The sequence below is a fragment of the Natrix helvetica genome, assembly GCF_964273705.1.
Source record: "Natrix helvetica genome assembly, chromosome: Z".
In the NCBI taxonomy this organism is placed as follows: domain Eukaryota; kingdom Metazoa; phylum Chordata; class Lepidosauria; order Squamata; family Natricidae; genus Natrix; species Natrix helvetica.
In genome coordinates, this window is record NC_138554.1 from 27,181,785 (window position 1) to 27,207,926 (window position 26,142).

A 26,142-nucleotide genomic window follows, 5' to 3' on the forward strand; every position below is an offset into this window, starting at 1 on the left:
ACTTTGTAGCAAAGGTTGTCGAGAGTGTGGTAGCACGTCAGCTTCCCCAGTACCTGGATGAAGCTATCTACCTGGATCCGTTTCAGTAAGGTTTCAGGCCTGGGTACAGCACTGAGATGGCATTGGTCGCATTGGTCGATGATCTCTGGAGGGCCCGAGATAGGGGCTGCTCCTCTGTCCTGGTCCTATTAGACCTCTCGGCGGCTTTCGATACCATTGACAATGGTATCCTACTGCGACCACTCTGGGGATTGGGAGTGGGGGGCACCGTTTTACGGTGGTTCTCCTCCTACCTCTTGGATCGGTCGCAGTTCGTGATCGACCCTGAGGCGCATCACTTGTGGGGTGCCTCAGGGGTCGGTTCTCTCACCCCTCCTGTACAACATATACATGAAACCGCTGGGTGAGATCATCCGTAGTTTTGGGGTACCACGGGTCAATATGCTGATGATACCCAACTTTTCATCTCTATCCCAAACCACCCAAACAATGCCCTTGACCTGATGTCCCGATGCCTGGAGGCAGTGTGGATCTGGATAGGGAGGCTCAAGCTCAATCCCTCCAAGACTGAGTGGCTGTGGTTTCCGTCATCCCGATTTGTGCATCTTTTTCTATCTTTGATGATAGGGGGAGAAATTTTAGCTCCCTTAGAGAAGGCCCGCAATCTGGGAGTCCTCCTGGACACGCGGCTTAGTTTAGAAGAACACCTGACGGCCGTGACCAGGGGCGCCTTTTACCAAGTTCGCCCAGTACATCAGTTGCGCCCCTTCCTGGATCGGGATGTTCTATACACAGTCACTCATGCCCTCGTCCTTTCTTGCCTGGACTACTGCAATGCTCTCTACATGGGGCTGCCCTTGAAGAGCACCCGGAGGCTTCAGCTAGTCCAGAATGCGGCCGCATGGGTTACCATGGGGGTACCTAAGTGCTCCCATGTTACAGCCCTTTTAGGCGGCCTGCACTGGGTGCCGGTTGTTTTCCGGGTGCGATTCAGGGTACTGATTATGATCTTTAAAGTGCTCCATGGCTTAGGCCCAGGGTACCTGCGAGACCACCTACTGCCACCAGTAGCCTCCCACCATCCAGTGCGATACCACAGAGTTGGTCTCCTCAGGGTGCCGTCGGCCAGACAGTGTCGGCTGGCGACCCCCAGGGGGAGAGCCTTCTCTGTGGGAGCACCTTCCCTCTGAAATGAGCTGCCCCCGGAGCTTCGCATCTCCGGTACTTCCGACACGCCCTAAAAAGTTGGCTTTTCCAGCCTGGCCTGTTAATTTTATCTAGTTTTTAAAATGTTATTGTTATGTTAATTGGGTTTGTTTGTTTGTTTGGTTTTTTTGGATACTTATCTAATTTCGTTTTAACTTTTGTGATATGTGTTTTTTAATGTTGTACGCCGCCCTGATTCCTTCGGGAGAAGGTCGGCATATAAATCCAATAAATCCAATCCAAATCCAATCCAATCCAAATACAGTAATGGTGTACAAATACAGTAATAAAGATTTCTGTTTCGATTTGACCTCTGTTTTAGAGAACCCAACTGAAGCTGCAATGCACCAATTTTCTCAAGGTTTATTTAAAAATCAACGTTTCCCCCAAGGAAGAAAAAAACCAAGAGAAGAAATGTACAGGCCTGGGAACTCAGACCCATAGTTCCTAAAGAGACCACTGTGGCTTGTTTGAATGTAGAAAATATTTTAAATACAGAAAGAAACTTTGCATAGACATTAGATACTGAAGTTTACACTCTCAATTACTGTGCGCTTGGTGGAATTATTTCTCTGCTTTTTCTCTTCTCCCTTGGGGCAACCATTCAGCTCTCAGGGGAGTTTAATGTAGAATTCACGCTTCAGAGCAGTCTCTTTTGCTAAAATTGTTGCTGGTGTGACTGCTTCTTTAGGTTTGTTTGAGCCTTGTTTGCTTTAGCTAGCAGGAAGGAGGCAATGGCACCCGTTCTATGCTACTCGCTTCTCCTATGGTTCTCCTACCACTGGACAGCAGACACTGAAACATCCAACGGAATCTTGCAAGTGATCCAGGTCACAGGTGGGTCTTGTAGATGGTTGAAAACTGGAAGCTTAGTTGATAACAGATTTCAGATTAACAGGTAGGTATATTTTGGGAAAGTCAACAGCGTAGAAGTCAAACTTTAGAGAAACAATGTGTGTCCTTTTTCCATCATGGTCAGTCCCAAACCAAATATCTGACGCTTGCAAGTAGTGAGCTTGAGATAAAAAAAAGCTAGGGTTTTTTGCATTTCTTATCACTCTCCATATCTTTTTTCCTGTTATGTCATGTATTTCAGGTAGTAGGTCTATTTTTTTAAGTGCAATACATAGACAATATTCAGTAAGTATTATTTTAACCCATTTTCAGAAAAAAATGAAGATCTAAAATTCAGTTTTGGAAACCATCCGGTACTATTAAACTTAGGGATAAAAAAACGAACCCAGCGTCAGTTTAGATATTGCTTATTAATTTTTAAAAGTTTTGCAAATTGCTCCATTTGTCATTTGATCCTTATTCTAACTTGCTGGGTTAATTTAATCCATTTTAAGAATATCCTTTTTTAAAAAATGTAGTTATATGTTAAATAGTTTTAGAACTGAATTCTTTTTGATAAACTTAACTGAAAAAAATCATTTTTAAATTGTTATTAGCAATGGTATTAGAAATTCTTTAAAGGTTATTATTGTTTTGCTTTGTTTCGAAAGTATTTATTTGACTTGTTGAGCACTTCCATGTGATGAAGAATTAAATACTAAAAAAAAATTGCTCCTAGAAAGAAAGGAAAGTTTTAATAACTATATCTCACGTTCTAGAATCCCAGCAAGTTTCTTTGTCCTGCAGTCTGGATCACACCCGGACTTCAAGTGATTTAGATCTGATCTGGCGTGGTCCAAAAAGGAATGAATTGCTGTATGTAAATGTGGGGTACCACCATCCAGAGGCAAGACTTAATGCTATGTGGGGCTTGTCGATCTACAGAATTGTTGTGCAAAATACCACTTGGTTTACCTGTAATTGGAATGGCCGGTCAGGAAGCCGCCATGTGCTTCCAAACAGAACCAGTAAGTGTTGTAATAACGAAAACTTGTTATAGAATTGACTGCTCTCCCTAGCTCCCTCCACCCCTCACTTCGAAAGCCCATCATCCCTAGCCACATTGGCCCTACTGGCTGGGGGATGAACTAGAATTATAGTCTAAATATGTCAAGGTCCCATTTTGGAAGTTTGCTCAAGATGTTATGTATTGTTGATGATGCATACATCCAGATGAAAAGAATCTAGGTAGGGCAGTGTAGCAGGTAACAGTATTGCCTTCAAATTAGTCATGGGTATCCAGAAAATATGGCAGATATCTTACTAGAGAAGAAACAAGAGAAAGAAGACCCAACAGGAAATGCTAGTTACGTTGATTGATTTGGACCAAGGAGACCCAGGTTAAAGTCTTCCCTCAGCCAAAGAATCTAGCTAAGATGTCTTGGGGCTGATTAGTCTCTCTCTTCTTACCCAATCCAGCCCAATCTCCCAGGGTTGATTTTAATGGGGAAAACTTGAATATCTGTACGGCATCTCCTGGAAGAAAGGTATATTTAACAATAAACAAACGGAAGAAGAATAGCTGTAATAATTGCTTAGATGGTATCACTGTTATGGCCAATACCAGGCACAAAAAAAAAGAGTGGACCAAATAAATAATAACAACAGCATCTGCCTATCCCAGGTCTTTGGGAAGGACTCGATAGACGGATAAAAATGCCAAATCCAATCTAAACGTCTAGCTAATTGTGCAATGAAGCATGATAATAATTCATTAGATTTATATGCCACCCATCTTCAATGACTCCGGATGGTTTACCTGAAGCTATTTTTCCAGGTGGAGATGGCTCTGACAACATCCAAGAGAAAATGAAAGCATATGAAGGCTATGAAGATGCTAGTGGTAATTTTTCAGATGGGAACAGCTCTTTCCCTTATATCAGCCAAAAAGAATCAGAACAACACCGTGAGTTGATCAGAGTTGCTTCTTTATTATTGCCTAGCTAATTACAAGGGAACAGCCAGAGGAAGTATTCAGGAATTCCAAGGTAGGGTGATGGTGGTGGGTCTCCGTGGATTCCTTCTCTGCAAGAACTCCAAGCTTTTCACTCCTTCCCCCCACTCTAGCATGAGATTCCAGGTCAAATCAGAGCTGACTTACATTTTTCATTGGAGAACAGAGTGGATAATTTTTCTATTACCACATGGGTAAGGCGATGACTAAAATGAGTCGGGAAGAAGTATAAATTTGTATGGGGTTGGAAAGAGTATGAGTAAGAGGATTTTACATGAATTAATGTTTGGTAGGATGTAGGTTGTAATCCATCTATCTAGGTCAGGGGTGTCAAACTCAAGGCCTGGTGGGGGGGCGGATCCAGCCTGTGGGGTGCTTAGAACTGGCTCACAGGGCCGCTCTGAAAACAGCAAAGGACTGGCCCGCAGTGCAATGGTGGTTTCGGATCTTGTTGCAATGGTACGGTACAACGGGGCCGGGCATCCACCACATGCATGTGTGCACATGTACTTACCACCCGCAATGCTCCGCAACACTCCAGCTGCTCGGCACAGCGTTGCGCAGGCGCCATACGCTCCATGCGCGTAAGCCCTGACCGGCTCAAATACAGGAGGTGGGTAAGGAGGGTGGGTGGGCCCTCTGGAGCACCATACCGGAACAGTACCTGGTGCTCTCAGCAGGCACTGGTACGCCTGTACCGGGGCGTACCAGTTGTATTCCACCACTGCTGCAGTGCCTCTGCCAGTGAAAACAAAGCTCGGGAGGGCTGCATGCGGTCCTCCCGAGCTCCATTTTCACTGGCAGAGGGTTACAGGAGGCCGTCGCAGCCGAAAACAGAGCTCAGAAGCCCATTTTCGCTGGCTGAGCACTCAGACCCCCTTAGGCGCCCACAACATGAGTAACGTCGAGCTGGCCATGCCCATCTTGGCTAGGCCACCCAGCTCCCCAAGGTCAAACACAATCCTGATACGGCCCTCAGTGAAACTGACACCCCTCATTAGGTGATAGTTGCCTCCCCCCCCAACCAATATTGTTTAATTGTGCTGGGTTATAGTTTCCACTATCTGTAACATAAATTGATAGGAATTGTATTTAAGCACATGAATGGAAGGTTAGAAGATTAAAGGAAGACGATTCCTTTAATTACTAAAGAGTGATAAGCAATGGGCAGGAATTGAATAGCAAATACCATCTATGAGTGGAATTGAGAGTGAGGAGAAAATGAGTGAGGAGAAATAAACTGTCATAGCTCAGATTGCAAACATCTGCATAATCAAATTCAGTAGATGGTGATAATTTTCAGCCTGTCCCGTAATGGGATCCACATTTTTATTGCAAAAATAAAATATTCCTAATGTCTGTCTGTTACATGGAGGCGACAGGCGACACATACAACTACCATGGAATGAACCTTACAAATATTTTAATTTCATTTTTTTAAAAAAATGAAAATTAAAGCTTTTTCAAAACAGAATCATTACTCTTTAAATTTCTGAGCTATTTGAAGTGTAGCCAAAATGCATCAAGAATTTAAAATGTCTTCAAGTTTCATAACTGGAATTAATGTAAAATTGTGCTTCACTTCAACTTATTATTACTAACTTTTCTTCCGTAGAACCCCAGGGAGACCTGCCTCATTCAGCAATAGATCCTGAATATTTTTCTTGTGATGCCCCAGTACATAGAAATTGGACAGAGGGGACACTGCTCTGGATTCAGCATGATTCACTACATAAAAATATAGTTCTGATTAATATGACAATCCGGCGTTCCATTCGCTACTCACTGAATATGAATGCTGGTCTTGTTTCTTTGATCCTTCCAAAAGTAACCCTTGAAGATGCTGGGAACTATTCCTGCCAGTGGAAAAATCAGACACGCTATTTTCAGCTAGAGGTGATAGCAAAGACAGGTGAGGCTCTAAGTAAACTGGTGAGAAGGGAATGCTGTGTTTGGATGTAAGTTAGTATAAACTTAAAAATGCCATCAGGTTTATAAAATCCAAATCTATTATTTCTGATGTTTTTTTTAAAAATAATCACATTGTTTTTTGAAAAGCTCATTAACGAATAATTTCTAGAAAGTACAACCTAGAACTGTGTTTCTCAATCCTTTTTTTTAACCTGTGGCCCACTTCCAACCTTGTTTTTTCTCCTGTGGTGCTACCACCCCACCCCCTCACTCTTGTCCCATTACTGGATAAAAAACACAGGACAGTAATTGGTGTGTTTACTGGCATCAGTAAGACAATATGTGCAACATAATATACTTTATGCATTTTTGTGGCCGGTCAGCAAATGTTATGGTTATATCTATTTTTAACTATTTCTAGTTATCTATTTTTCACTACTGGCACTTTTGACATATCCTGAGATCCTGAGCGGGCTGTATGTCTACTATTTGAAAACTGTTGATCTACATCTAAACCAGTGGTTCCCAACGTGGGGCCCACGCCCCACAGGGGGGCAATTTGATTTTTAATGGGGTCAATTTGAACCTTGTTTAAACCAAGTTAATGGCCTTTTAGGCTTCCTCAGTGTGAGTAGCGTTCACTTTATGAGTAAAGTAAGAATTGTATGTCAGAGTGGGAGATGGGTGGGGATAATCAGGATTTTAGAGATGCTTAGGTGGGGCATGGCCAAAAGAAGGTTGGGAACCACTGACAACAGAGGATTATGCATGATCTATATGATAAAAAAAATTCTCCAAAGGGCAGTCCATAGACCAGAGTGGTACAACTCTACAGGAAAGCTAATATTACTTTTATTGAGAATCATTTTATTTCTCCCACCCCCTTGTTATTATACTCAAGTGAATTAGGAAGGTATCTGTCTGAGCAGCTTCCAAATGTTATCTCGCTTTGGACTTTAAAAATGCTTCAACCTTTTTGCCTAGGAAACAGTTCCTGCAAATTTCTGTCAACGTCATTTTTCTTACACCATAAACCAGTGTTTCTCAACCTGGGGAATTCTGGGAGTTGAAGTCCACACATCTTAAAGTTGTCAAGATTGAGAAACACTGCTCTCTATATAATAACCTAGTCACATTTTTCAATTAACAGCATAAATACATTTGTTGCCTTGTCATGCACACGGGTAACAAGCTATGAATGACACTGTAGCTGGAACCGGTATTTTGTGCTCGGATTTTTCATTAGCATCTAAAATTTCCTCAGGTGCGAAAAGAGTGATAACAGCCTGTAAGCCTAACATCCAGACCCGAAGACAAGAAAATTTGTTTTAAAAATTAAAATCTGAAATGCTTAGTGCCTAATGTTTAATTATACTGTGCAAAATGAAAACATGCTAAAAAATTTGTATTTTTTTTAAAGCACCGCTATATTTAATACAAGAGCTTATTAAAAGCTAGAAATAGCATAGCAGGCACTGTCTTAGAAGACACATCTTCTTTTCTTCTTTCAAATAGAGGAAATAAAAACTGATTTATCATCAAATACAATAAATATTTGTATTTATTTGTTGCAGTTGTTATTTAATCGTTGATAAGGCCTAATAGCATCTTTTTCTTCCTTCCCCTCCATCCCAATCAAAGTTGTTTGGCATTGGATGATTTCGTCTGTAGCAATGGGATATATGATTATTTGCCTTGGCTCTGTTTTTTGCTTTCTAAGGCTCCGGCAAGGTATGTATCTTTACATTTAGAAGCTTAATGAGAGAAATGTATGGATAAATATTTTCTGTAATTTATTAAAACTAATAGGTTAATACAGGTAAACAATTGAGCCCAAACATTCTCTTGCTAAGTGAGACATTTGTTAACTGAGTTTTGCCCCATTTTATGACCTTCCTTGCCACAATTTTTAAGTGAATCAATGCAGTTGTTAAATTAGTAAGATGGTTTGTAAGTGAATCTGGCTTCCCCATTGATTTTGCTTATCAGAAAATCACAAAAGGGGACCACAAGACCTCCGGACATTGCAACTGTCATAAGTATGAGTCAGTTGATAACATCTGAACTTTGACCATGTGACTATGGGGATATTGTCATGGTTGTAAGTGTGGAAAACAGTCATAACTCACTTTTTAAAGGGAGGTTGTACCTTCAAATATTAAATGAACTATTTTAAATCGAGGACTACCTGTAGATCAGGGGTGTCCAAACTTGGGAACTTTAAGACTTGTGGACTTCAACTCCCAGAATTCCCTAGCCAGCCATGCTGGCTGGGGAATTCTGAGAGTTGAAGTCCACAAGTCTTAAAGTTCCCAAGTTTGGACACCCCTGCTGTAGATTAAATCTAATCCTTTCAATACAAATAGTGACAACATTTCTTCCTATTTTGTTATAGGGAGTCCTTGATTTACGACCACAATTGGGACCAGAATTTTCATTTTTAAGCAAAGCAGTTGTTAAGTCAATCCCAATTTTACAGACTTTTTTTGCCACAATATTAAGTGAATCACTGCAGTTGTTAAGTGAATCACAATGCTATTAAGTAAATCCAGCTTACCCCCATTGATTTTGCTTGTCCGAAGCAAGCCGAGACGGTTGCAACTGGTGATCACATGATCTCACTACAATCAATGCAAATTTATGCTAGTTACCAAGTGCCTGAATTTTGATCACATGACCTTGGGGACATTGCAATGGTCAGAAGTGCAAGGACAGATCATAAGTCTCTTTTTTTCCAGTGCCATTGTAACTTCAAATAGTTGCTGAACGAACCTTGGTTGTAAATCAAGGATTACCTGTATTACTTTTAAACCTTAAATGGCTTGAGAAAATGCTCTATGGGTCCTCCTTTCTTGAGATTATTTGAGATTAATCCTTTGCAATGTTTGACAGGAACATAGGTTGACTCCATAGACCCTTTCATTATTTGGGAGTAACTCTCTAGCAAACCCCAAATAGGCCTTTTGGCTGTTGACTTTAACTGCTGTTTTAAATTTTTTTTTATATATCCTGAGCTCTAGTTCTGATGTTTTATGGTCACAAAAGAGGATCACATGACCTTGGGACACAGCAACCGTCATAAATATGAACCAGTCGCCAAGCATCTGAGCTTTGTTCAAGTGACCATGGGGATGGTCATAAGTGTGAAAAATGGTCATAAATCACTTTTTACATTGCCAGTGTAACTTTGAACGGTCATTAAATGAACCGTTAGAAGTCGAGGACTACCTGTATTTGAAATGATCTCTGTCAACCTTTCTTGTTTCAGTCAACCGAGCTCGCAGGCAACAGAAGAAGTTGATAAATCATAACAGGAGGCAAGTACTCAGAATGTTAACAGAGGGACAAAAAATAATGGGAATTGTGCACTGAATTTAGAAAACTATATACAAGAGAGGATTGTGGACTCTACAAGATAAGCCTGGCAAAAGGAAAACAGGAGACAAAAGACAAGAAAAATGAAGGAATGGCTTCGTATTAACCTTAGTGGCAGAGAGTGAGCATCTGGTGGTGAAATTCCAGATGTTTTATAGACTTGAAATCCTAAGGCATAAGTGCTTAAGCTGTATCTGATTCTTGAAAATTTGGCATGCAGAAAAAAAAATCAAATGTGTCTGGCAAATTACAATTTTTAGCCTGTCAGAAGAAGGAAATGATTAAACGCATGCCCAGGTATGTTGTTGTGTGAATTAAATTAAGGCGCTCGGTTTAAGTTAGATTAAATTCAGTCCTTGGCATGTTCATCCCCTCTTTCTTGAAATGTCATGCTCTTAGCATAATACTCGAGCTCAAGTCTGATCCTCAACCCGGAATCAGATATGGGTCTCTCTGCCCCACATCAGTCTTCCCCAATCTGGTTGCATCCAATTTTCTGAGGAAACAGTTGCCAGAAACAGTTCTTATTTCTTATTTATTTATTTCTTTGGATTTATAAACCGCCCCCTCTCCCAAAAAGGGACTCGGGGACTTCTTTTATTACATGTCCAGCCCATTTACAAAAAATAGTCTATAACTATTAATGGAGATTCGTTAACTTTATAAATCCCATTGATACAGTAAGATATTTTTAAGTTCTGAATTAAATGGTTTTAATGAGGCTGGGAAGAACAGTATCTAGGTTGATACTGTGTGTTTCTCAACTCCATGTTGCATATAGGAACCCAATAAGGACCCCAGATATTTTTCCTGACCTTCTCCCCTAATGGCCCAAGTGTCATCAGCTATAGTATTCTAGAGCAGTGTTTTTCAACCTTGGCAACTTGAAGATGTCTGGACTTCAACTCCCAGAATTCCCAGACATCTTCAAGTTGCCAAGGTTGAAAAACACTGTTCTAGAGGACTATTTGAAGTTTAGGCGCGACAACCACAGTTGTCCTCCTAAAAAGACTCACACTGTTGAGCATCTGATGTCCTTTACATTTGTGCCCCGACAAAGCAATTTGTGTTCAACTCAGATCTTGATGTCATTCATATTTTATGTGTCTCTCATTTCTAGAAGATACTTTTATGCCAAACGCAACAAAAGATCTGTCTCCAATAGGATTATGGTATCTGCAGGAAATGATGATGGTGAGTTAATTAGGACCATTTCTAATTTCTCCATTCATAAAATTCTTCCTCAAGAAGATTATGCTAATGTGCATTTTCCACTACTTTAATTTGTGAAAAAGTATGTTACTGAAAGTTGCTTTAGGAATGCAGCACACTGGTGTGGTCCTTATAGATTTAATGCAAGAAAATTAAGGAAAGTAATTGCCAGATCTTCTGGTTCCAGCCAAGCATGATCTACAGTAGGAAAATCGTCTCCCTAACATGGCTTGGGTTGGAGTTGAAGAGAAGAGAAGATTTGACATGTAGCAAAATGTGCTCTGGTTTCACATTACTATGTTGTATGGTACCCAAAACCCTTTGGGGCATAAATTTAGCACTATTCTGAATTAGTGTTGTTGTAAAATGAGTAAAGGCTTAGAACAGCGATGGCGAACTTTGCAGTCAAGTTCCCCAAGCCTTTGCTGTTGAAGCTGAGGATACTCTTACCACAGGCTCCTGAATGCACAGCTGCTTTCACTGCTTTATTTTCATTGAAGGAAGGAAAGCAAGGAGAAATGGCTTCATAGCAGGCCCTTTGTGGCAGAAAGTGAGCCCTGGGAACAGAATTGTTCTGTTCCTCTTAGTTCCCTTGTTACCTAATCCCATGAAGCAATCACTCTCTGCAGTCAGGGAATTTACAGCAGTGACTTGTGGGTTTTTAACTGTGAAGTACTGGCCCTAAAGTAGTCCCCCCACCCCGCCTCTTTCTTCCCTCTTTGTTTCATGTGTAGACAGAACACATGTTCTTCCTATTCAGTTAGAATAGGGACTGGAAGTGCAGCCAGCAATTCTTTAACCTAGTAGACTTTTCTGCCATCACAGGCTACGTAGAACAGAACAGAACAGAACACTTTATTTGGCCAACTGTGGAGTTTGTTTCCAGTACAGAAGCTCTCAGCGAACACACAAAGTAACACAGCAACAACACAACATTTTACTGTTGCTGGGTTTGAAAGCACCCTGCATCAACAGTTACATCATGAATGAGGCAGCCTTGCAGCAGGAGCATTTATTCTTCAGGAGATGAGGACATAGACTAATAGGGTTGGAAAGGACCTTGGAGGTGTTCTAGTCCGATCCTCTGCTCAAGCAGGAGACCCTAATACCATGCCAGACAAATGGCTGTCCAATCTCTTCTTTAAAATCTCCAATGAGGGAGCACCCACAACGTCTAGTGGCAAGCTGTTCCATTGATTAATTGTTCTCACTCTCAGGAAATTTCACCTTAGTTCTAGGTTGGCTCTCTCTTTAATGAGCTTCCACTCCTTACCCATATTTTTCGGAGAATAAGACGGACCTTTTTCCCCCCAAAAAGAGGGTGAAAAATCTGGGTGCATCATACACTGAATACAACATTTTTGGCCTCCTAAAACCCTGCCCCCTTTGCAAAAATGGCAGTGCCTAGCCTCTAGGAGGCTTTCAGAGTTCTCCTGGGGGCTGGGGAGGGCAAAAATGAGTGGAAAATGGGCCATTTTGTGCTTCCCCAGCCCTCAGGAACACTCCATATGCCTCCTAAATGCTATGCATGCCCTTTTTTTTGACAAAAAACGTGCCGTTTTTAGGAGGTCTGCAGAGTGCAAAAACTTTTTTTAAAAAATTTGCCTCTTTAAAATCTTGGTGCGCCTTATACTCTGAAAAATACGGTACTTCTTGTCCTGCCCCCCAAGTGCTTTGGGGGATAGGTCAACTCCCTCTTCTTTGTGAGGGCAATATAATAAGGGCATTGCCTTTGTATAAGTTCTGAACATTCTCATAGACAAAACCAGAACATTTTCCTCATGAGCAAATGCCACGTCTTGTAGCATTTTGAAAGATTGCAGTTTTCTTAATGGGACAAGAAGGTGCATCTTCAAATGATTATGCACCATGTATCTTTATTTGTCTTTAAAACATTCTCCTTTGGAAGAGATATTTTGATGCAATGTGCTTCTTGTCTCTTAAGTCACAGAGCAAGTTGATGCCTATGAAAACATGCCGCCAGATATGGGTGCACAACGTGGCCAAAGGTTACTGCAGAAAGGAAAAATCTTGCCCAATACCCTCATCATGGAAGGTAGGTACAGATAGGCAGGTCATAGAATTAGGTATTGTGTGTGTAATTTGTAATAGGGGAAGTGTCAATAATAAAAATGGTATAAAGAGCAAAGACTGATTATGACTGGAGTAATGTTACAGTAATAGCAAATAATATTATATGATCAAGTAAGGTACCATTATAAACATTGGATTTTCTTTCTCTCTTTTTTCTTTTTTTTTTATGACTCTGTAATCCCTTGATTTGGGGTTCGGGCGACTGGGTGGAGCTCAGAATTTATTGGCCAGATGCCCTTCCTGATACCTATGCAGAGTTTGCAGTAGATATTTTCTCTTTGCACCCTGAGAGACATGACACTTTATTCTACATCCTATGGATTGCTTTTAAAGATCTGGCTTTGAATTGCTACTGGTTTAATTTTGGTTTAATTTCTGAGGGTGTGAAGCCAATGATGCAAAACACAGAAGGGGAATCTGCAGCTCAAGTCTTCTGAAAAAGTAAATGTTTTCAGAGGTGAGGTTAATGCAGGTTTTTATACAATCCAATCCACCAAAGGCCTGTAATGAACAAGACTGTAATTTATGATGTTTAAACATGTTCTAAATGTTCCTAGGCATTTATTTATAACTTTTCCTGTTATTGTAAAGCAACATCACAGTCACAGTCACCTGTGACTAGTAAGGCTTTCTTAAATGAAGGCAGGATGCACACACAAAAAAAACCAGCACAGGAAATGGGTAAAGCTGTTTAAAGACTGAACCAAAGTGGGCCTCCACCTTTCAACGTGAGGCACCTGCCTTTGCCATTCACAACAACAACAACACTCTGAAAACACCAGAAATGTTGGTGTAAATTTCTCACAGAATGTTTGATACTGTATTCCTCAGAATCATAGGGTTCTTCAAGAACTTGGTGAAGTTCCATAAGAGACTAATGGCCAAAACATTTTTTTTACAGACCACATTGTTCTCATCATGACCCATTAAAAAAATTAAGCTGGCCATTTTGTGGATCCTTCTCCACCTTCTCCTCCTCTTCCAGGTTCGCCAGCTTCACAAGGTTTAAAACCCTCTTGTAATCACTAAAAGCAATAGCAAAGTGTGGCAGTAGCACAGAATACTTCGTGCCACCAGTAGTGTTAATGGCATGCTTTGTGCAACAGGCTGGTTCAACTAGGCAACTTTTTGACCCAAACAGCACAGATGAGGGTAGAGGAAGTAAATAACTTCAACTCTTCCTCTTTTTGCATGATTAGACAAGAGTTATTTCAATATGAGTGATTTACAACATCTTCTAGAGTTGACCAATCAGTGTGCCAAACTAGCAAGAGCTGTTTCACTTTCAGGAGCTTCCATGCCTGCCTGCTTTCAAATAAGCTGGTTTTTTGAAAAAAATCACATAGAACAATGTTTCTCTACTTTGGCAACTTTAAGGGCGTGGAATTCAAGTCCCAGAATTGAATGCCAGCTGGGAATCTGGGAGTTGAAATCCACACATTTTAAAGTTGCCAAGGTAGAGAAAAACTCATAGAGAATGGTTCTTTAAAACAAAAGTGCATTTAACAAAGTACACTTTTCTTACTTTACTTCAAAGTGGTGTAAACCAATAGGCAAAAATACAGGTAAAATCAGATGCGATCACAATGGCTTGCTTAGCAACTGCAATGAACTTAACAATGAATTTTCCGGTCCCTATTGTGGTCACAAATCAAGGACTACCTGTAGTATCATGTAGTCCATTCTTAATGTAGGAGGCCAGTGACTCAAAAAGAGGTTTCTCAATCATAGTAATCATGACCCACTATATTATTTACTGAATCAACGAGTGTGGATACTCCCCATGAAGAGAGCCAAGTACCGTAATAAATACAGAAATAATAAAACTATTTGTGATTGACAGATTTTCCAGACAGCTCTTCCACTTGTGCCTTTGCTCCCTGCTGTGTCCAAGCTTCATGGGTGTTCCCTTGCAAGTTGCTTGAGACTATCCAGGGGGACAAGACTTGAGGTCTGAAAATCCATGCCTTATGTCAATCAATCAGAATAGAGCTGAAAGGGACCTTTGAGCTCTTCTAGTCCAATCCCTTGCTCAAGCAGGAGACCCTATACCACTTCAGACAAGTGACAGTCCTTAAAAACCTCCCATGATGAAGCACCCACAACTTCTGAAGGCAAGCTATTCCACTGATTAAATGTCCTCACTATCAGGAAGTTTCTCCTTAATTCCAGGTTGCTTCTTTCCTTGATTAGTTTCCATTGTTTCTTGCTTTCCCCCCTGGTGCTTTAGAAAATAAGTTGAGCCCCTCCTCTTTGATGCAACCTCTCAAATACTGGAATACTACTATCATGTCCCCTCTAGTCCTTCTTTTCTCTAGACTAGCTAAATCCAAATCCTGCAAAATGTTCTTCATATATTTTAGTATTCAGGCCTTTAATCATCTTAGTTGTTCTTCTCTGCACTCTTTCCAAACTCTCAGCATCTTTTTTGTAATGTGATGAAAACTGGATGCATTATTCCAGGTGTGGCCTTACTAAGGCTTTATATATGGTACTAATATGTCTCGTGATTTTGATTGTTTGATGTCAATCAGGCAATTTTCTGATGATTTTCAGATGTTAATCAGAAAAACTACTCCAAAAATTGCACCTAACTGTTTCTTCCTTTTCTTTCAATCAGATGAAGAAGAATATGAATGCCCTGATAGCGAAACTGAGCTGAAGTCAGATGGTAAAATGGGTCAAGTGGGGGGGGAGGGGGGGGGGAGGAGCAGCATGAGATGGGAAAGGAATTTATAGGACAACAGTTAGCTCTCAAGCCGTAGACACAGAGTGACTATCAAATGTAGCACAGTCAACTAACAGCTTAATCTCTTAACTGAAAGAAAATTACCCTCTTGAAATATATAGGGTTGGATGTGGGGAAGGCTTGGATTGGTTGGAATCACTTGCTGTGGTCATCATAATATGATCTTTCTTTGGGGCAATGCACAAATGAGTCAATGAATAAACCATTATTTACTTTATATTAAGAAATCCCATGAAATCTTACCATGCTGTGAACTTATCGATTGCAGTTACAGTTGGCACCAATTGACCTGGTAAACCTTACTCAAGTGGTGCAGTGTTCTGAGAAATTGAACATATTGTTAAATATAATATATGCAGCTATAGGTAAAACCAGAAAAACAAAGGAAACCACAGCTCTTGACCGAGCTTTAATTTGGGCAACTAGTAGCATCATAGTAGAATGTGGAAGAGAAAAATAATAGTGAAAGTGAGAAAAAAAAGTGGGCAGGGCAAAATGGCAGCCGCTTCTGGGTTGCTGCCATGCAACTCGGCAACAAATTGCTTTATTTTGTTGCCTTTACAAAGTCTTCGCAATGCTGTGGATAGCTTCTGAAAGCTACACAAAACTTCTGAAAGCTGCAGAAAGCTTCTGCAGCCCTTGAAGACTGCATTAAGGCAGCAAAAATGAGGGTCCAAAAATGAGCAAAATGGAGCCATCTGCTCCATGGCTGCCATCCTATCCCACTGCCTCAACATGAGATCCGGGAATTGTCAAAAGGTAAATGTGGGGTAACTATGGGCATGTCGGGAGGAAGCCCAAGCACTGCGGAGTCCAGGTAGGGCAGGATGAATCTGGCCCAAGGTTCTGCCTCGATTTATCTTCCTAATAAACAACCGAGTCAGAAGATCATTTAAAAGCAGTTTACTAGGGTACCCTGATAAAGTGGGATCTCCCTATGAAAAGAGAGAACCTGGAAACCCACTTTACATTCCTTTTTTAGTTAACACAACAAAGCAAAATAAAAGAGGAAAGTTGGTTGGACAGGATAAGAGTAAATCCCTCCTTGCACAGTAAATCAATTATAAAGCCTATTTGAAGTTAGATAACCAGATCCCCGTTGACACTAAGAAACTTTTTCCTATCAGGAGATAATCTCCAGGCATCCTTCTGTAAATTATCTGATCAGTTTAGGAATGTTAAAAACTATTAATCTGTACAACCATAAGATGAAGGTTTTCCTACATTCCAGTTTGTCACGAGCCTGAACATCATTTTCAAAAAGAAAATAAGTCAAATTAAAATACAAAGCATCTATGTTACTTAGCAAGTTACAAAATCCATGTCACGTGCCTCTCAAAATCCATGTCACGTGCCCCTCAGGAGAGAAGCAGTGGGGTGTTGCAGCATTCCTGTGGTCAGTCATAAGGGCGAATGACCACAGGGTGGTGCGGTGACCATAACTTTGAAATGGGGTCATAATGTAGTTTTTTTGGGGGGAGGGGATTTGTCCTCAGTTCAAACTGCAGGTAAACGACCTGTCATATCTCAAGGACTACTTGTAATCTTTTAAATCTTATTTGGTTTTGCTTCAGATGATGAAAACTACGAAAATACTCAAGAAGAAGTGAAACCGGGAGTTGTAGTTTTGAATGGTAAACTAATTTCTCTTACAAGCTTTGCTTTCTTAATGTAAGTTCGCATCAGATTTCTTCATTGATTTCCTACATGTTGTGAAGGGAGCTGATGAACTTCTCAGGGCAATTGCAGACAGTTTTGAAACGTTAAGACGCAGGCAATGACCATAGGGTGCAGGTGTCCTTCTTGGTTTGCTTGACCATCTTGTAGACATCCCCTCTGGACCCTCATTTTTCAGCAGCTCTTTGAATGAGTAATGTTACCTGGGGAGGAGCAAAACCCTATTGGATTTGTGGGCAGAGAACTATAATTTTTAAGGGTAGCTGAAAAATAAATACTGAAGGAGAATATTAAACATTCACTTGTGTGTGTATGAAAGAGGGGTTTCTGAATTTTGTACAGGTAGTCCTCAAGGTACAATCATTTGTTACTGACTACTCAAGGTTGCAATGGCAGTGAAAAAAGTGACTTACAACTGGCCTCACACATAATATGACTATTGCAGCATCCCCACAGTCATACAATCAAAATGTGGGCGTTTGGCAACCAGCATGTATTTATGATGGTTGCAGTGATTCTAGCAAACCTATAGCATGCATGTTGTGATGGCAAACCTATAGCATGCATGCCAGAGGTGACACGCAGAGCCCTCTTCGTGGGCACATGTGCCGTTGCCAGCTGCTTTTCTGGTTTCCGACATGCTCGTGCCTGCTGGCCAGCTGACCTTTGTGCATGCTGGAGTCCCGGAAACCCAAAAACCAGATGGCGGGTGTGCATGCCACATGGTCTTTGGGTTTCAGGGGCTCCAGCATGTGCGAATACCAGCTGGCCGGCACCCATGTGCATGCATGTTCCGGTTTGGACACTCGGTGCCAAAAAGGTTCCCCATCACTGCTCTAGGTCATATGATCACCATATGTGACCTTCCCAAATGGCTTATGACAAGCAAAATCAACAGAAGGAAGCCAGAATTCGCTCAACAATCACTTAACAATTGGGGCCAAAACTGTAAAATTGGATTGTTGTCCCCAGTTTGGGTCTGAGCCTGATGCTGAAGCCAATGAAGACATGAGATGCAGGTTTTGTTTCCTTTTATTGATGTGCATCCACAAATGGGTCCCAACCAGCAAAATGCCAGGACCCAGAACAAAGGACTAAGAAAGCTTTATACATTTTTATACAGACTCCACAATTACAGGCTTCCCTGTCTCCTTTCAAGTATTTGCCATAACCTTGCTTTGTTTTAGTAGACAGCCCATCACTCCACTTAACATCCATCTTGGTTATCAACCAAAATTCCCATCCCAATTACAGTCATAAGCCGAGGACTACCTATATACCAATCTCTCAGATGTTTATCCACAACACAAGAGTGCTGAAAATCAGAGGCCAGTTATTCAATGATAGGTTCAGGTGGAGACAAAATTCATAATACCAGTTTTTTAATCTCTAACTCTTTCTACATGCCTTCAGCATTTCTTCATCTGAAATATCACTCTCCTTGTCTGAAGAGAACAAGCCGGACAGGGGAACAAGGTGGTCATTTTTAAACTTTCCAAAGTACGCTCAGGAAAAGGAAGAGGGTATATCTGCGCCCATGTCTACCAATTCATCTGGCAGATAGTCCTTGACTTACAACCCCAATTGAGCCCAAAATTTCTATTACTAAGCAAGACATTTGTTAAGTGAATTTTGCTCCATTTTGCTCCACCTATCTTTCTTGCCACAATGGTTAAGTGAATCACTGCAGTTGTTAAATTGAATATGGATGTTAAGTGAATATGGCTTTTCCATTCACTTTGCTTGTCAGAAGCTGAAGATCTATACTCTCAGCTCTCTACTCTGGGCTAATGATCAACCAACATCTTGACTTAAGAAACCCTCTTGCATTCATGTAAATTTAGATACATTGTGTGTTCTGTATGCCTTATGGCCAGATCTTGCTGCCTCTACTATCGGCACGTCTGTGTGAGTGTACCCAAGCTTGGGAACTTCCAGATCTATGGATTTCAACTTATAGAATTCCCAAAATGGACCATGCATACAGTGGATTACTGAATAAATCAACCTGGAATTCTCAATTATACAAATATCTAAACTTACATTAGGCACTGCAAGCAAAGATCTAGCTTTCTAAAGAAGCATAATGCTAGGAAAGGTGGAAAGAAAGAAAAGAGGATTACGAACAACAATGTGGAAGATCTGAAAGAACAGGTTGGAAACAGATTTGTCCTAGAGAAAATATATCTACATGGTCAATAAGATTTGACATCAACTTGATGGCATGTAATAATCAAAACGTTTTTAGAGATAGCATTTTACAATCATTCTTTTCTACTGAATTGCCAGTACCATCCACCTATCTTTGAATATGAGAAAAGCACCAGGATGAAATTTCCTTTCCTTATCAACTTTATCCTGTCAAATCACTGAGAGAATAATTAGCTTGATTCCCCTCCAAATAAATGGATAACAAAATCTAACAGAATTGACATGCCATGAGATTACCCTTAGCTGGTGTTGGAATAAGGAGGGGAGGGGAATAATATTTTAACATCTGATGCCTTATGCACGACTCATTCATGGACTGTGGATAAGATGAAGGCCTCATCACAAAGACACAACAGAAAACACATGTTGCCAGAGTAAATTTGTGCCTTGGTGAGGTACAAGTTGAGAAGTCCTTCAAACTGTTGCTACAAGAGTGGTCCACAGCTCCTCAAGATCTCAGAAAAAATACCCACCCTTCTTCCCCAGATATGTTTCACATACAGTATGCAAAGCATGTGGATTAGCAATGACAGCCATCCTTTACTTCCTCTTTTTTTTTAAAAAAAATGACATCTATTCTTTCTTCTATCATAGATGTACTCATTTACGAAAATAACAAGGACAAGGTGACGTTTGATCTTCACAATGGGAACTCAGGTATTGAGAAATATATGGGTGTGTCTTGACAGAATGAGGAATGCAGGTGTCATGATAAGATACCAGTAGAATATTCTTAATTATTGCTTTCTTATGTCCCATAGCTGACTCATGGTACTCCAATAAAACCGAGCAGGTCGTTGAGAATTTGATCCAAGACCAAGACCCCATTGCTGAAGGTAGTGTCTGGATTTGATATGGAAGTTGAAAGGACAAGCATAGATCAGGGTTTCTAAAACTTGTCAATTTTAAGATGTGGAGAATTCATTTCCCAAAATTCTCACATCAGCATGCTGATAGGGAAATTCTGGGAGTTGAAGTCCATAAATCTTAACATTGCCAAGGTTGAGAAATACTAAATGTAAAGGAAAGCCAACTAGGTTTCCAAAACTGGAGTTTTTCATGCGTTGAAACATATCTTCACAAATACCCAGGTGTTTTAGCTAGAGCAGTGCTTCTCAACCTTGGTCCACCTGAAGATGCATGGACTTCAACTCCCAGAATTCAACTCCCAGCAGAGCTGGGTGGGGGATTCTGGGAGTTGAAGTCCACGCATCTTCAGGTGACCAAGGTTGAGAATCACTGTGCTAGAGGTAATCTAATGTGTAATGTACTGCAACACCATGTTAGTTGGGAACAGCTAGAAGTACATCAAAACTGGTTTTTATTTTTGAAAAGACATCTAGACTAATTTTTTGAGGAAAAAGAAAACATAATCTTTTCATTCTCCCACCACCACCATCAGATCAGAACCTATCGTTCCCCAAAACTAATCTTAACTGTCAATAACCGTCCTTCCATCTCCCACACCATCCAATACTACTTCCAGGATATGAAGCGAAATGTCTTCTTTTTCCTCAAAAATAATCAGTCAAAAGTAAAAATCCCTTTTGATACAACTATGACCTGGACAGATGAGAATCTTCATAGACAGCTACAAGTACTGTATTCTATTCCACATTGTCATATTGTAGATATATTTTTCCCTCTGGTCTAACATGCTTATTCTTGTTTTTTATTCTAACCCAGGTTATTTTTAAACAAAAGTAGTTTAAACAAAGATGTCTGTAGAATTTTGAAATTAATAAATATACTGACTGAACTGATTTTCAAAATTGTAAAGATACTTTACCACTAGTACTGGTTGCAAAACCTTGTGCCCAGGAGCCTTCATTTGGGTGTCCACAATGGGACCAAAGACCCCCTAGTCTTCATAACACTTCATTGTGGCAGCTGCAGATTTTGATGCATCATGTTACTGCAGTAATATTATTTTCCTTCCTTTTCCCTCTTATGGCTTTAGTTATTTTTTATTTATTTATTAAATTTATATGCCACTCCTCTCATTATCAAGTGACCTTGGATGTCTTATGAGAACTTATAAGATACTTCTCAAAACAGAAACTGACTCCATAAGATGCTGACAAAATTATTGAATCATGGGGCTGCTGGTGATAATCAACTGTATATTTATTTAACAGACAATGAAAACTATATAAATTTGGAAGAAGAGTGTCCTATGAGCTCTGGTACAGCACGACTCATAGCAGGTACAAAATAGAAACTAAACAACAACAACAAAAAACCTACAAGTCCAGAATTCCTTATCCCCAAATGTATGACATTTCTCCATCTTTCTTCGTCAGCAAAAGCCAACCTATTTCTAGAAGGCATATTTATTATTACTATTACTGACAGTCTTAAACTTACAAACAGAAGGGGACCAATATTTCCATTGTTAAGTGAGGCACTTGCTAAATGAGTCATGCCCAATTGATGATCTTTTCTTCCCTTAACCATATCACTGCAATGGATACGGCAGGGTAGGGTGGGGCAAGGTAGGTAGGATAAGGTAGGGTAGGGTAGGGTAGCGTAGGGTAGGGTAGAACTGAACTGAACAGAACAGAACAAAACAGAACAAAACAAAACAGAATAGAATAGATTAGATTAGATCCCCTTTTGTGACCTTCTGACAAGCAAAGTCAACGGGGAAACCAGATTCACTTAACAACCAGGTTACTAACTTACCAACTGCAATGATTCACTTAACAACTGAGGCAAGAAAGATCATAAAATGGGGCAAACTTCACTTAACAAATGTCTCACTTAATCACAGAAATTTTAGCCTCAGTTGTGGCTGTAAGTCAAGTACTACCTGTATTTTATATCATATTTATTTAAGGAAATACCATCAAATCAGTGCAGTTGGAAGTTGAGATTTGGTAGACTGGTAAAATGAGATAGAGGGTATGATATATATATATATGTGTGTGTGTGTGTGTGTGTGTGTTTGTGTTACAAACACACACACACATATATATATATATAAAGTCTCCCTTTATTTTATCAGCACAAATACAACATATATATATCATCTCACAGTGATTCCAAATGGGGTTTTATCAATATTAAATACACAAAATATAATGATTAGTAACTGGCTGCTACTTAAATATTATGTCTTGTGTAAGAGACAATCTATTTATATCAATTCTGGGAAACACAACTAGTTAAATACATTCTTTTTATATAGTACCTCATTTGTGGAAATCTTGGATGCTTTAGGCTGCTCAGCATAAAGATTTCTAGAGGGGGAAGTCTCTGTTTTAAGATTTAAATGAATGATATTTCTGTAATCACAGTATAAAATGCCATTTAGCTGCTGGTATCCATTTCTACTTCCAGGTTTACGCTTACAGCTGGCTCTGGATATCCATAAGGACAGGCAGGATGGAGGCAGTGAACCTTCTACAGGTAAGTAAAAAGGAGAACTTTAGTGAACCACAAAACTTCAAACTTTCCCTGGGTCTCCTCTCCTACCTAACAGATTGATGTATAGCATTACCATCTTTTTATTTTTAAAACTTCCCTCCTACATATGTAATTTGAAGTGAATGAAAAATACATTTGCATTTTTAAAGCCACTACAGAAAGAAAACTGAGCATAATGTATTTTATATACATCATCTGAAGTCATCTAATCTTGCCCTGTTCCCACTATGGATTACACTTACAGATAATTCTCATCTTAACACCACAACAGAGACCAGGAAATTTCTTGAGTGAGTATTAAGTGAGGCATCATGGGACCGCATCCAATTTTACAGTCTTTTTTGCCACAGTCATTAAGTGAGATATCACATGACTATGACTTACAAACTTCTCTGCCAGATTGCCCATTGGCTTTGCTTGTGGAAAGATGCTGAAATAGTTGTATTTTTGAGGACTTGTCAATCAATCAATTTAGTTTATCACAGTCATAGACCAGGGACCAAAAAAATAAAAGCACTCAGTAAATGTACAATTAAAAATTCTAGTATAAAATAATAAATAACAACTAAAATCTATGATAAAATTCAATCTGTCAATTATATTGTAAGGTTCTACATTTAGACAAGAGAAACAAAATGCATAAGTGCAGTATATGTGGTACTTTGCTCAATAGTAGTAACTGTGAGAAGGATCTTGGAATCCTAGTGGCAACCATTTAAATATGAGCCAGCAGTGTGCAGCAGCTTCCAAAAAAGCCAACACAGTCCTAGGCTGCATCAATAGAGGGATAGAATCAAGATCCCGTGAAGTGTTAATACCACTTTATAATGCCTTGGTAAGGCCACACTTGGAATATTGCATTCAGTTTTGGTTGCCACGATCTAAAAAAGATGTGGAGACTCTAGAAAGAGTGCAGAGAAGAGCAACAAAGATGATTAGGGGGCTGGAGGCTAAAACATATGAAGAACGGTTGCAGGAACTGGGTGTGTCTAGTCTAATGAAAAGAAGGACTAGGGGAGACATGATAGCATTGTTCCAATATCTCAGGGGCTGCCACAGAGAAGAATGAGTCGAACTATTCTCCAAAGCACCTGAGGGTAGCACAAGAAGCAATGGGTGGAAACTAATCAAGGAGAGAAGCAACTTAGAACTAAGAAAAAAATTCTTGATAGTTAGAACAATTAATCAGTCAAACAACTTGCTTCCAGAAGTTGCTCCAACACTGGACGTTTTTAAGAAGATGTTGGATATCCATTTGTCTGAAGTTGTGTAGGGTTTCCTGCCTGATCAGGGGGTTGGACTAGAAGATCTCCAAAGTCCTTTCCAACTCTGCTATTCTATTCTATTCTATTCTATTCTATTCTATTCTATTCTATTCTATTCGCGTCCATAAGCAAATTGGCAGTAGTGACTGCCAGAACCCACCCCTGATTCTATTCTATTCTATATATGGTCTAATTATACTACAATTACAATCCATAAAATGAGTGGCCCGTTGTGAGTTCAATACTAAAAGGGAAAGGAATAAGCAGTGCAAAGGGTTTGCTACATTTGTTGGTGAATTACGTAACTATGGTGAATTAGACACCTGTTTCCGATGAATCCCCATGCTGCTGTGCAGAATCCAGCCACCTGCACTGTGGTTATGGACTGTTCATCCTGAAGCAGCCACTGGAGATAAGCAGTGTCAGAATCGCCAGGATACCTAGAAATTATTGGCAGAATATATTTTTTTCTGATTCTCTGTGTAAAAGGAACATTGAAGGAATATGTGACCCACAGTGTCCACCTCTCCTGAGCTGCAGGAGCAGAGTCTTTTTCAACCAATGGTACCTTTGAAGACTGGTCATAAATCATCTTTTTTCAGCAGCATCATAACTTTAAACAGTTGCTAAACAAGTGGCCATAAGTTAAAAAAAACTACTTATCATTTCTTAATGTTGACATGAATTTCTCCCACCTCCCATGTTTTGAAACTCTGCATCCCTCTTGCATCTATCCAAGGCTTTTCTTCATCCTTTGGATCAGATACTCTATAAGTAGCCCTCAATTTTACAACAGTTCATTTAGTAACAGTTCAAAGTTACTAAAAAAAGTAACTGAAAAAGTGACTTAGGACCGATTTTCATACTTCGCAGCATCCCTATAGTCATGGGATCAAAATTCAGATGTTTGGTAACTGACTCATATTTATGACAATTGCAGAGTCCCAGGGTCAAGTCATCACTTTTTGCAACATTGTGACTGGAGAAGTGAGTGGGGAGATCTGATTCATTTAACAACCATGATACTAACTTAACAACCGCAGTGATTCACTTAACTACTGTGGCAAGAAAGGTTGTAAAATGGGGCAAAATTCATTTAACAATATCTCACTTCGCAACAGAAATTTGGGACTCAATTGTGGTCGTAAGTCGAGGACTGCCTGTACTCTGATTTATTCTAATCTCATTCTATTGCCACTCCAAATGGCTACAACAGCTGGCATGAGCCATCCCCTCCAAGGGCTGATTGCTGCCCTGTACGACAATGACACCCTTGGGCTGCTTGGAAACTATGTTCTCAGCTGGAAAACAAACAACAACAATATTGTTGTTGTTAGTTGCAAAGTCGTGTCCAACCCATTGTGACCCTATGGGCAACATTCCTCCAGGCCTTCCAGTCCTCTACCATCCTCTGGAGTCCATTTAAGCTCACGCCTACTGCTTCAGTGACTCCATCCAGCCACCTCATTCTCTGTCGTCCCCTACTTCTTTTGCCCTCAATCTTTCCCAGCATTAGGCTCTTCTCCAGTGAGTCCTTCCTTCTCATTAGGTGGCCAAAGTTTCTGAGTTTCATCTTCAGGATCTGGCCTTCTAAAGAGCAGTCAGGGTTGATCTCCTCTAGGACTGACCGGTTAGATCACCTTGCAGTCCAAGGGACTCACAGGAGTCTTCTCCAGCACCAGAGTTCAAAGGCCTCAATTCTTTGGTGCTCAGCCTTTCTTATGGTCCAACTTTCACAGCCATACATTGCAACTGGGAAAACCATAGCCTTGACTATACTAACCTTTGTTGGCAGGGTGATGTCTCTGCTTTTTAGTATGCTGTCTAGATTTGCTATAGCTTTCCTCTCTAGGAGCAAGCGTCTTTTAATTTCTTGGCTGCAGTCCCCATCTGCCGTGATCTTGGAAGCCAGGAAATAAAATCTGTCACCACCTCCATTTCTTCCCCATCTATTTGTCAGGAATTGAAAGGGCCAGATGCCATGATCTTAGTTTTCTTAATGTTGAGTTTCAAGCCAATTTTTGCACTCTCCTTCTTCATCTGCATCAAGAGGCTCTTTAGTTCCTCTTCACTTTCTGCTATTATAGTGGTATCATCTGCATATCTGAGGTTGTTGATATTTCTCCCGGCAATTTTAATTCCAACTTTTGATTCTTTTAATTCCA

At 40.2% G+C, this 26,142-nt stretch overlaps 1 protein-coding gene across 1 annotated transcript in view; it reads left to right on the forward strand.

Annotated features, from left to right (window-relative positions):
- The first annotated feature begins 1,932 nt into the window (after nt 1-1,932).
- Nucleotides 1,933-26,142, forward strand: part of CD19 (CD19 molecule) — a 28,429-nt gene continuing 4,219 nt past the window's right edge. The window contains exons 1-14 of the mRNA XM_081970424.1: nt 1,933-2,043; nt 2,820-3,068; nt 3,878-4,006; nt 5,670-5,966; nt 7,607-7,696; nt 9,234-9,282; nt 10,461-10,534; nt 12,498-12,608; nt 15,267-15,317; nt 16,970-17,029; nt 19,878-19,940; nt 20,045-20,119; nt 21,422-21,490; nt 22,626-22,694. Coding sequence (XP_081826550.1) covers nt 1,941-2,043; nt 2,820-3,068; nt 3,878-4,006; nt 5,670-5,966; nt 7,607-7,696; nt 9,234-9,282; nt 10,461-10,534; nt 12,498-12,608; nt 15,267-15,317; nt 16,970-17,029; nt 19,878-19,940; nt 20,045-20,119; nt 21,422-21,490; nt 22,626-22,694 — 1,489 coding nt within the window. The 5' untranslated portion in view covers nt 1,933-1,940. The remainder of the gene's footprint in view (nt 2,044-2,819; nt 3,069-3,877; nt 4,007-5,669; nt 5,967-7,606; nt 7,697-9,233; nt 9,283-10,460; nt 10,535-12,497; nt 12,609-15,266; nt 15,318-16,969; nt 17,030-19,877; nt 19,941-20,044; nt 20,120-21,421; nt 21,491-22,625; nt 22,695-26,142) is intronic.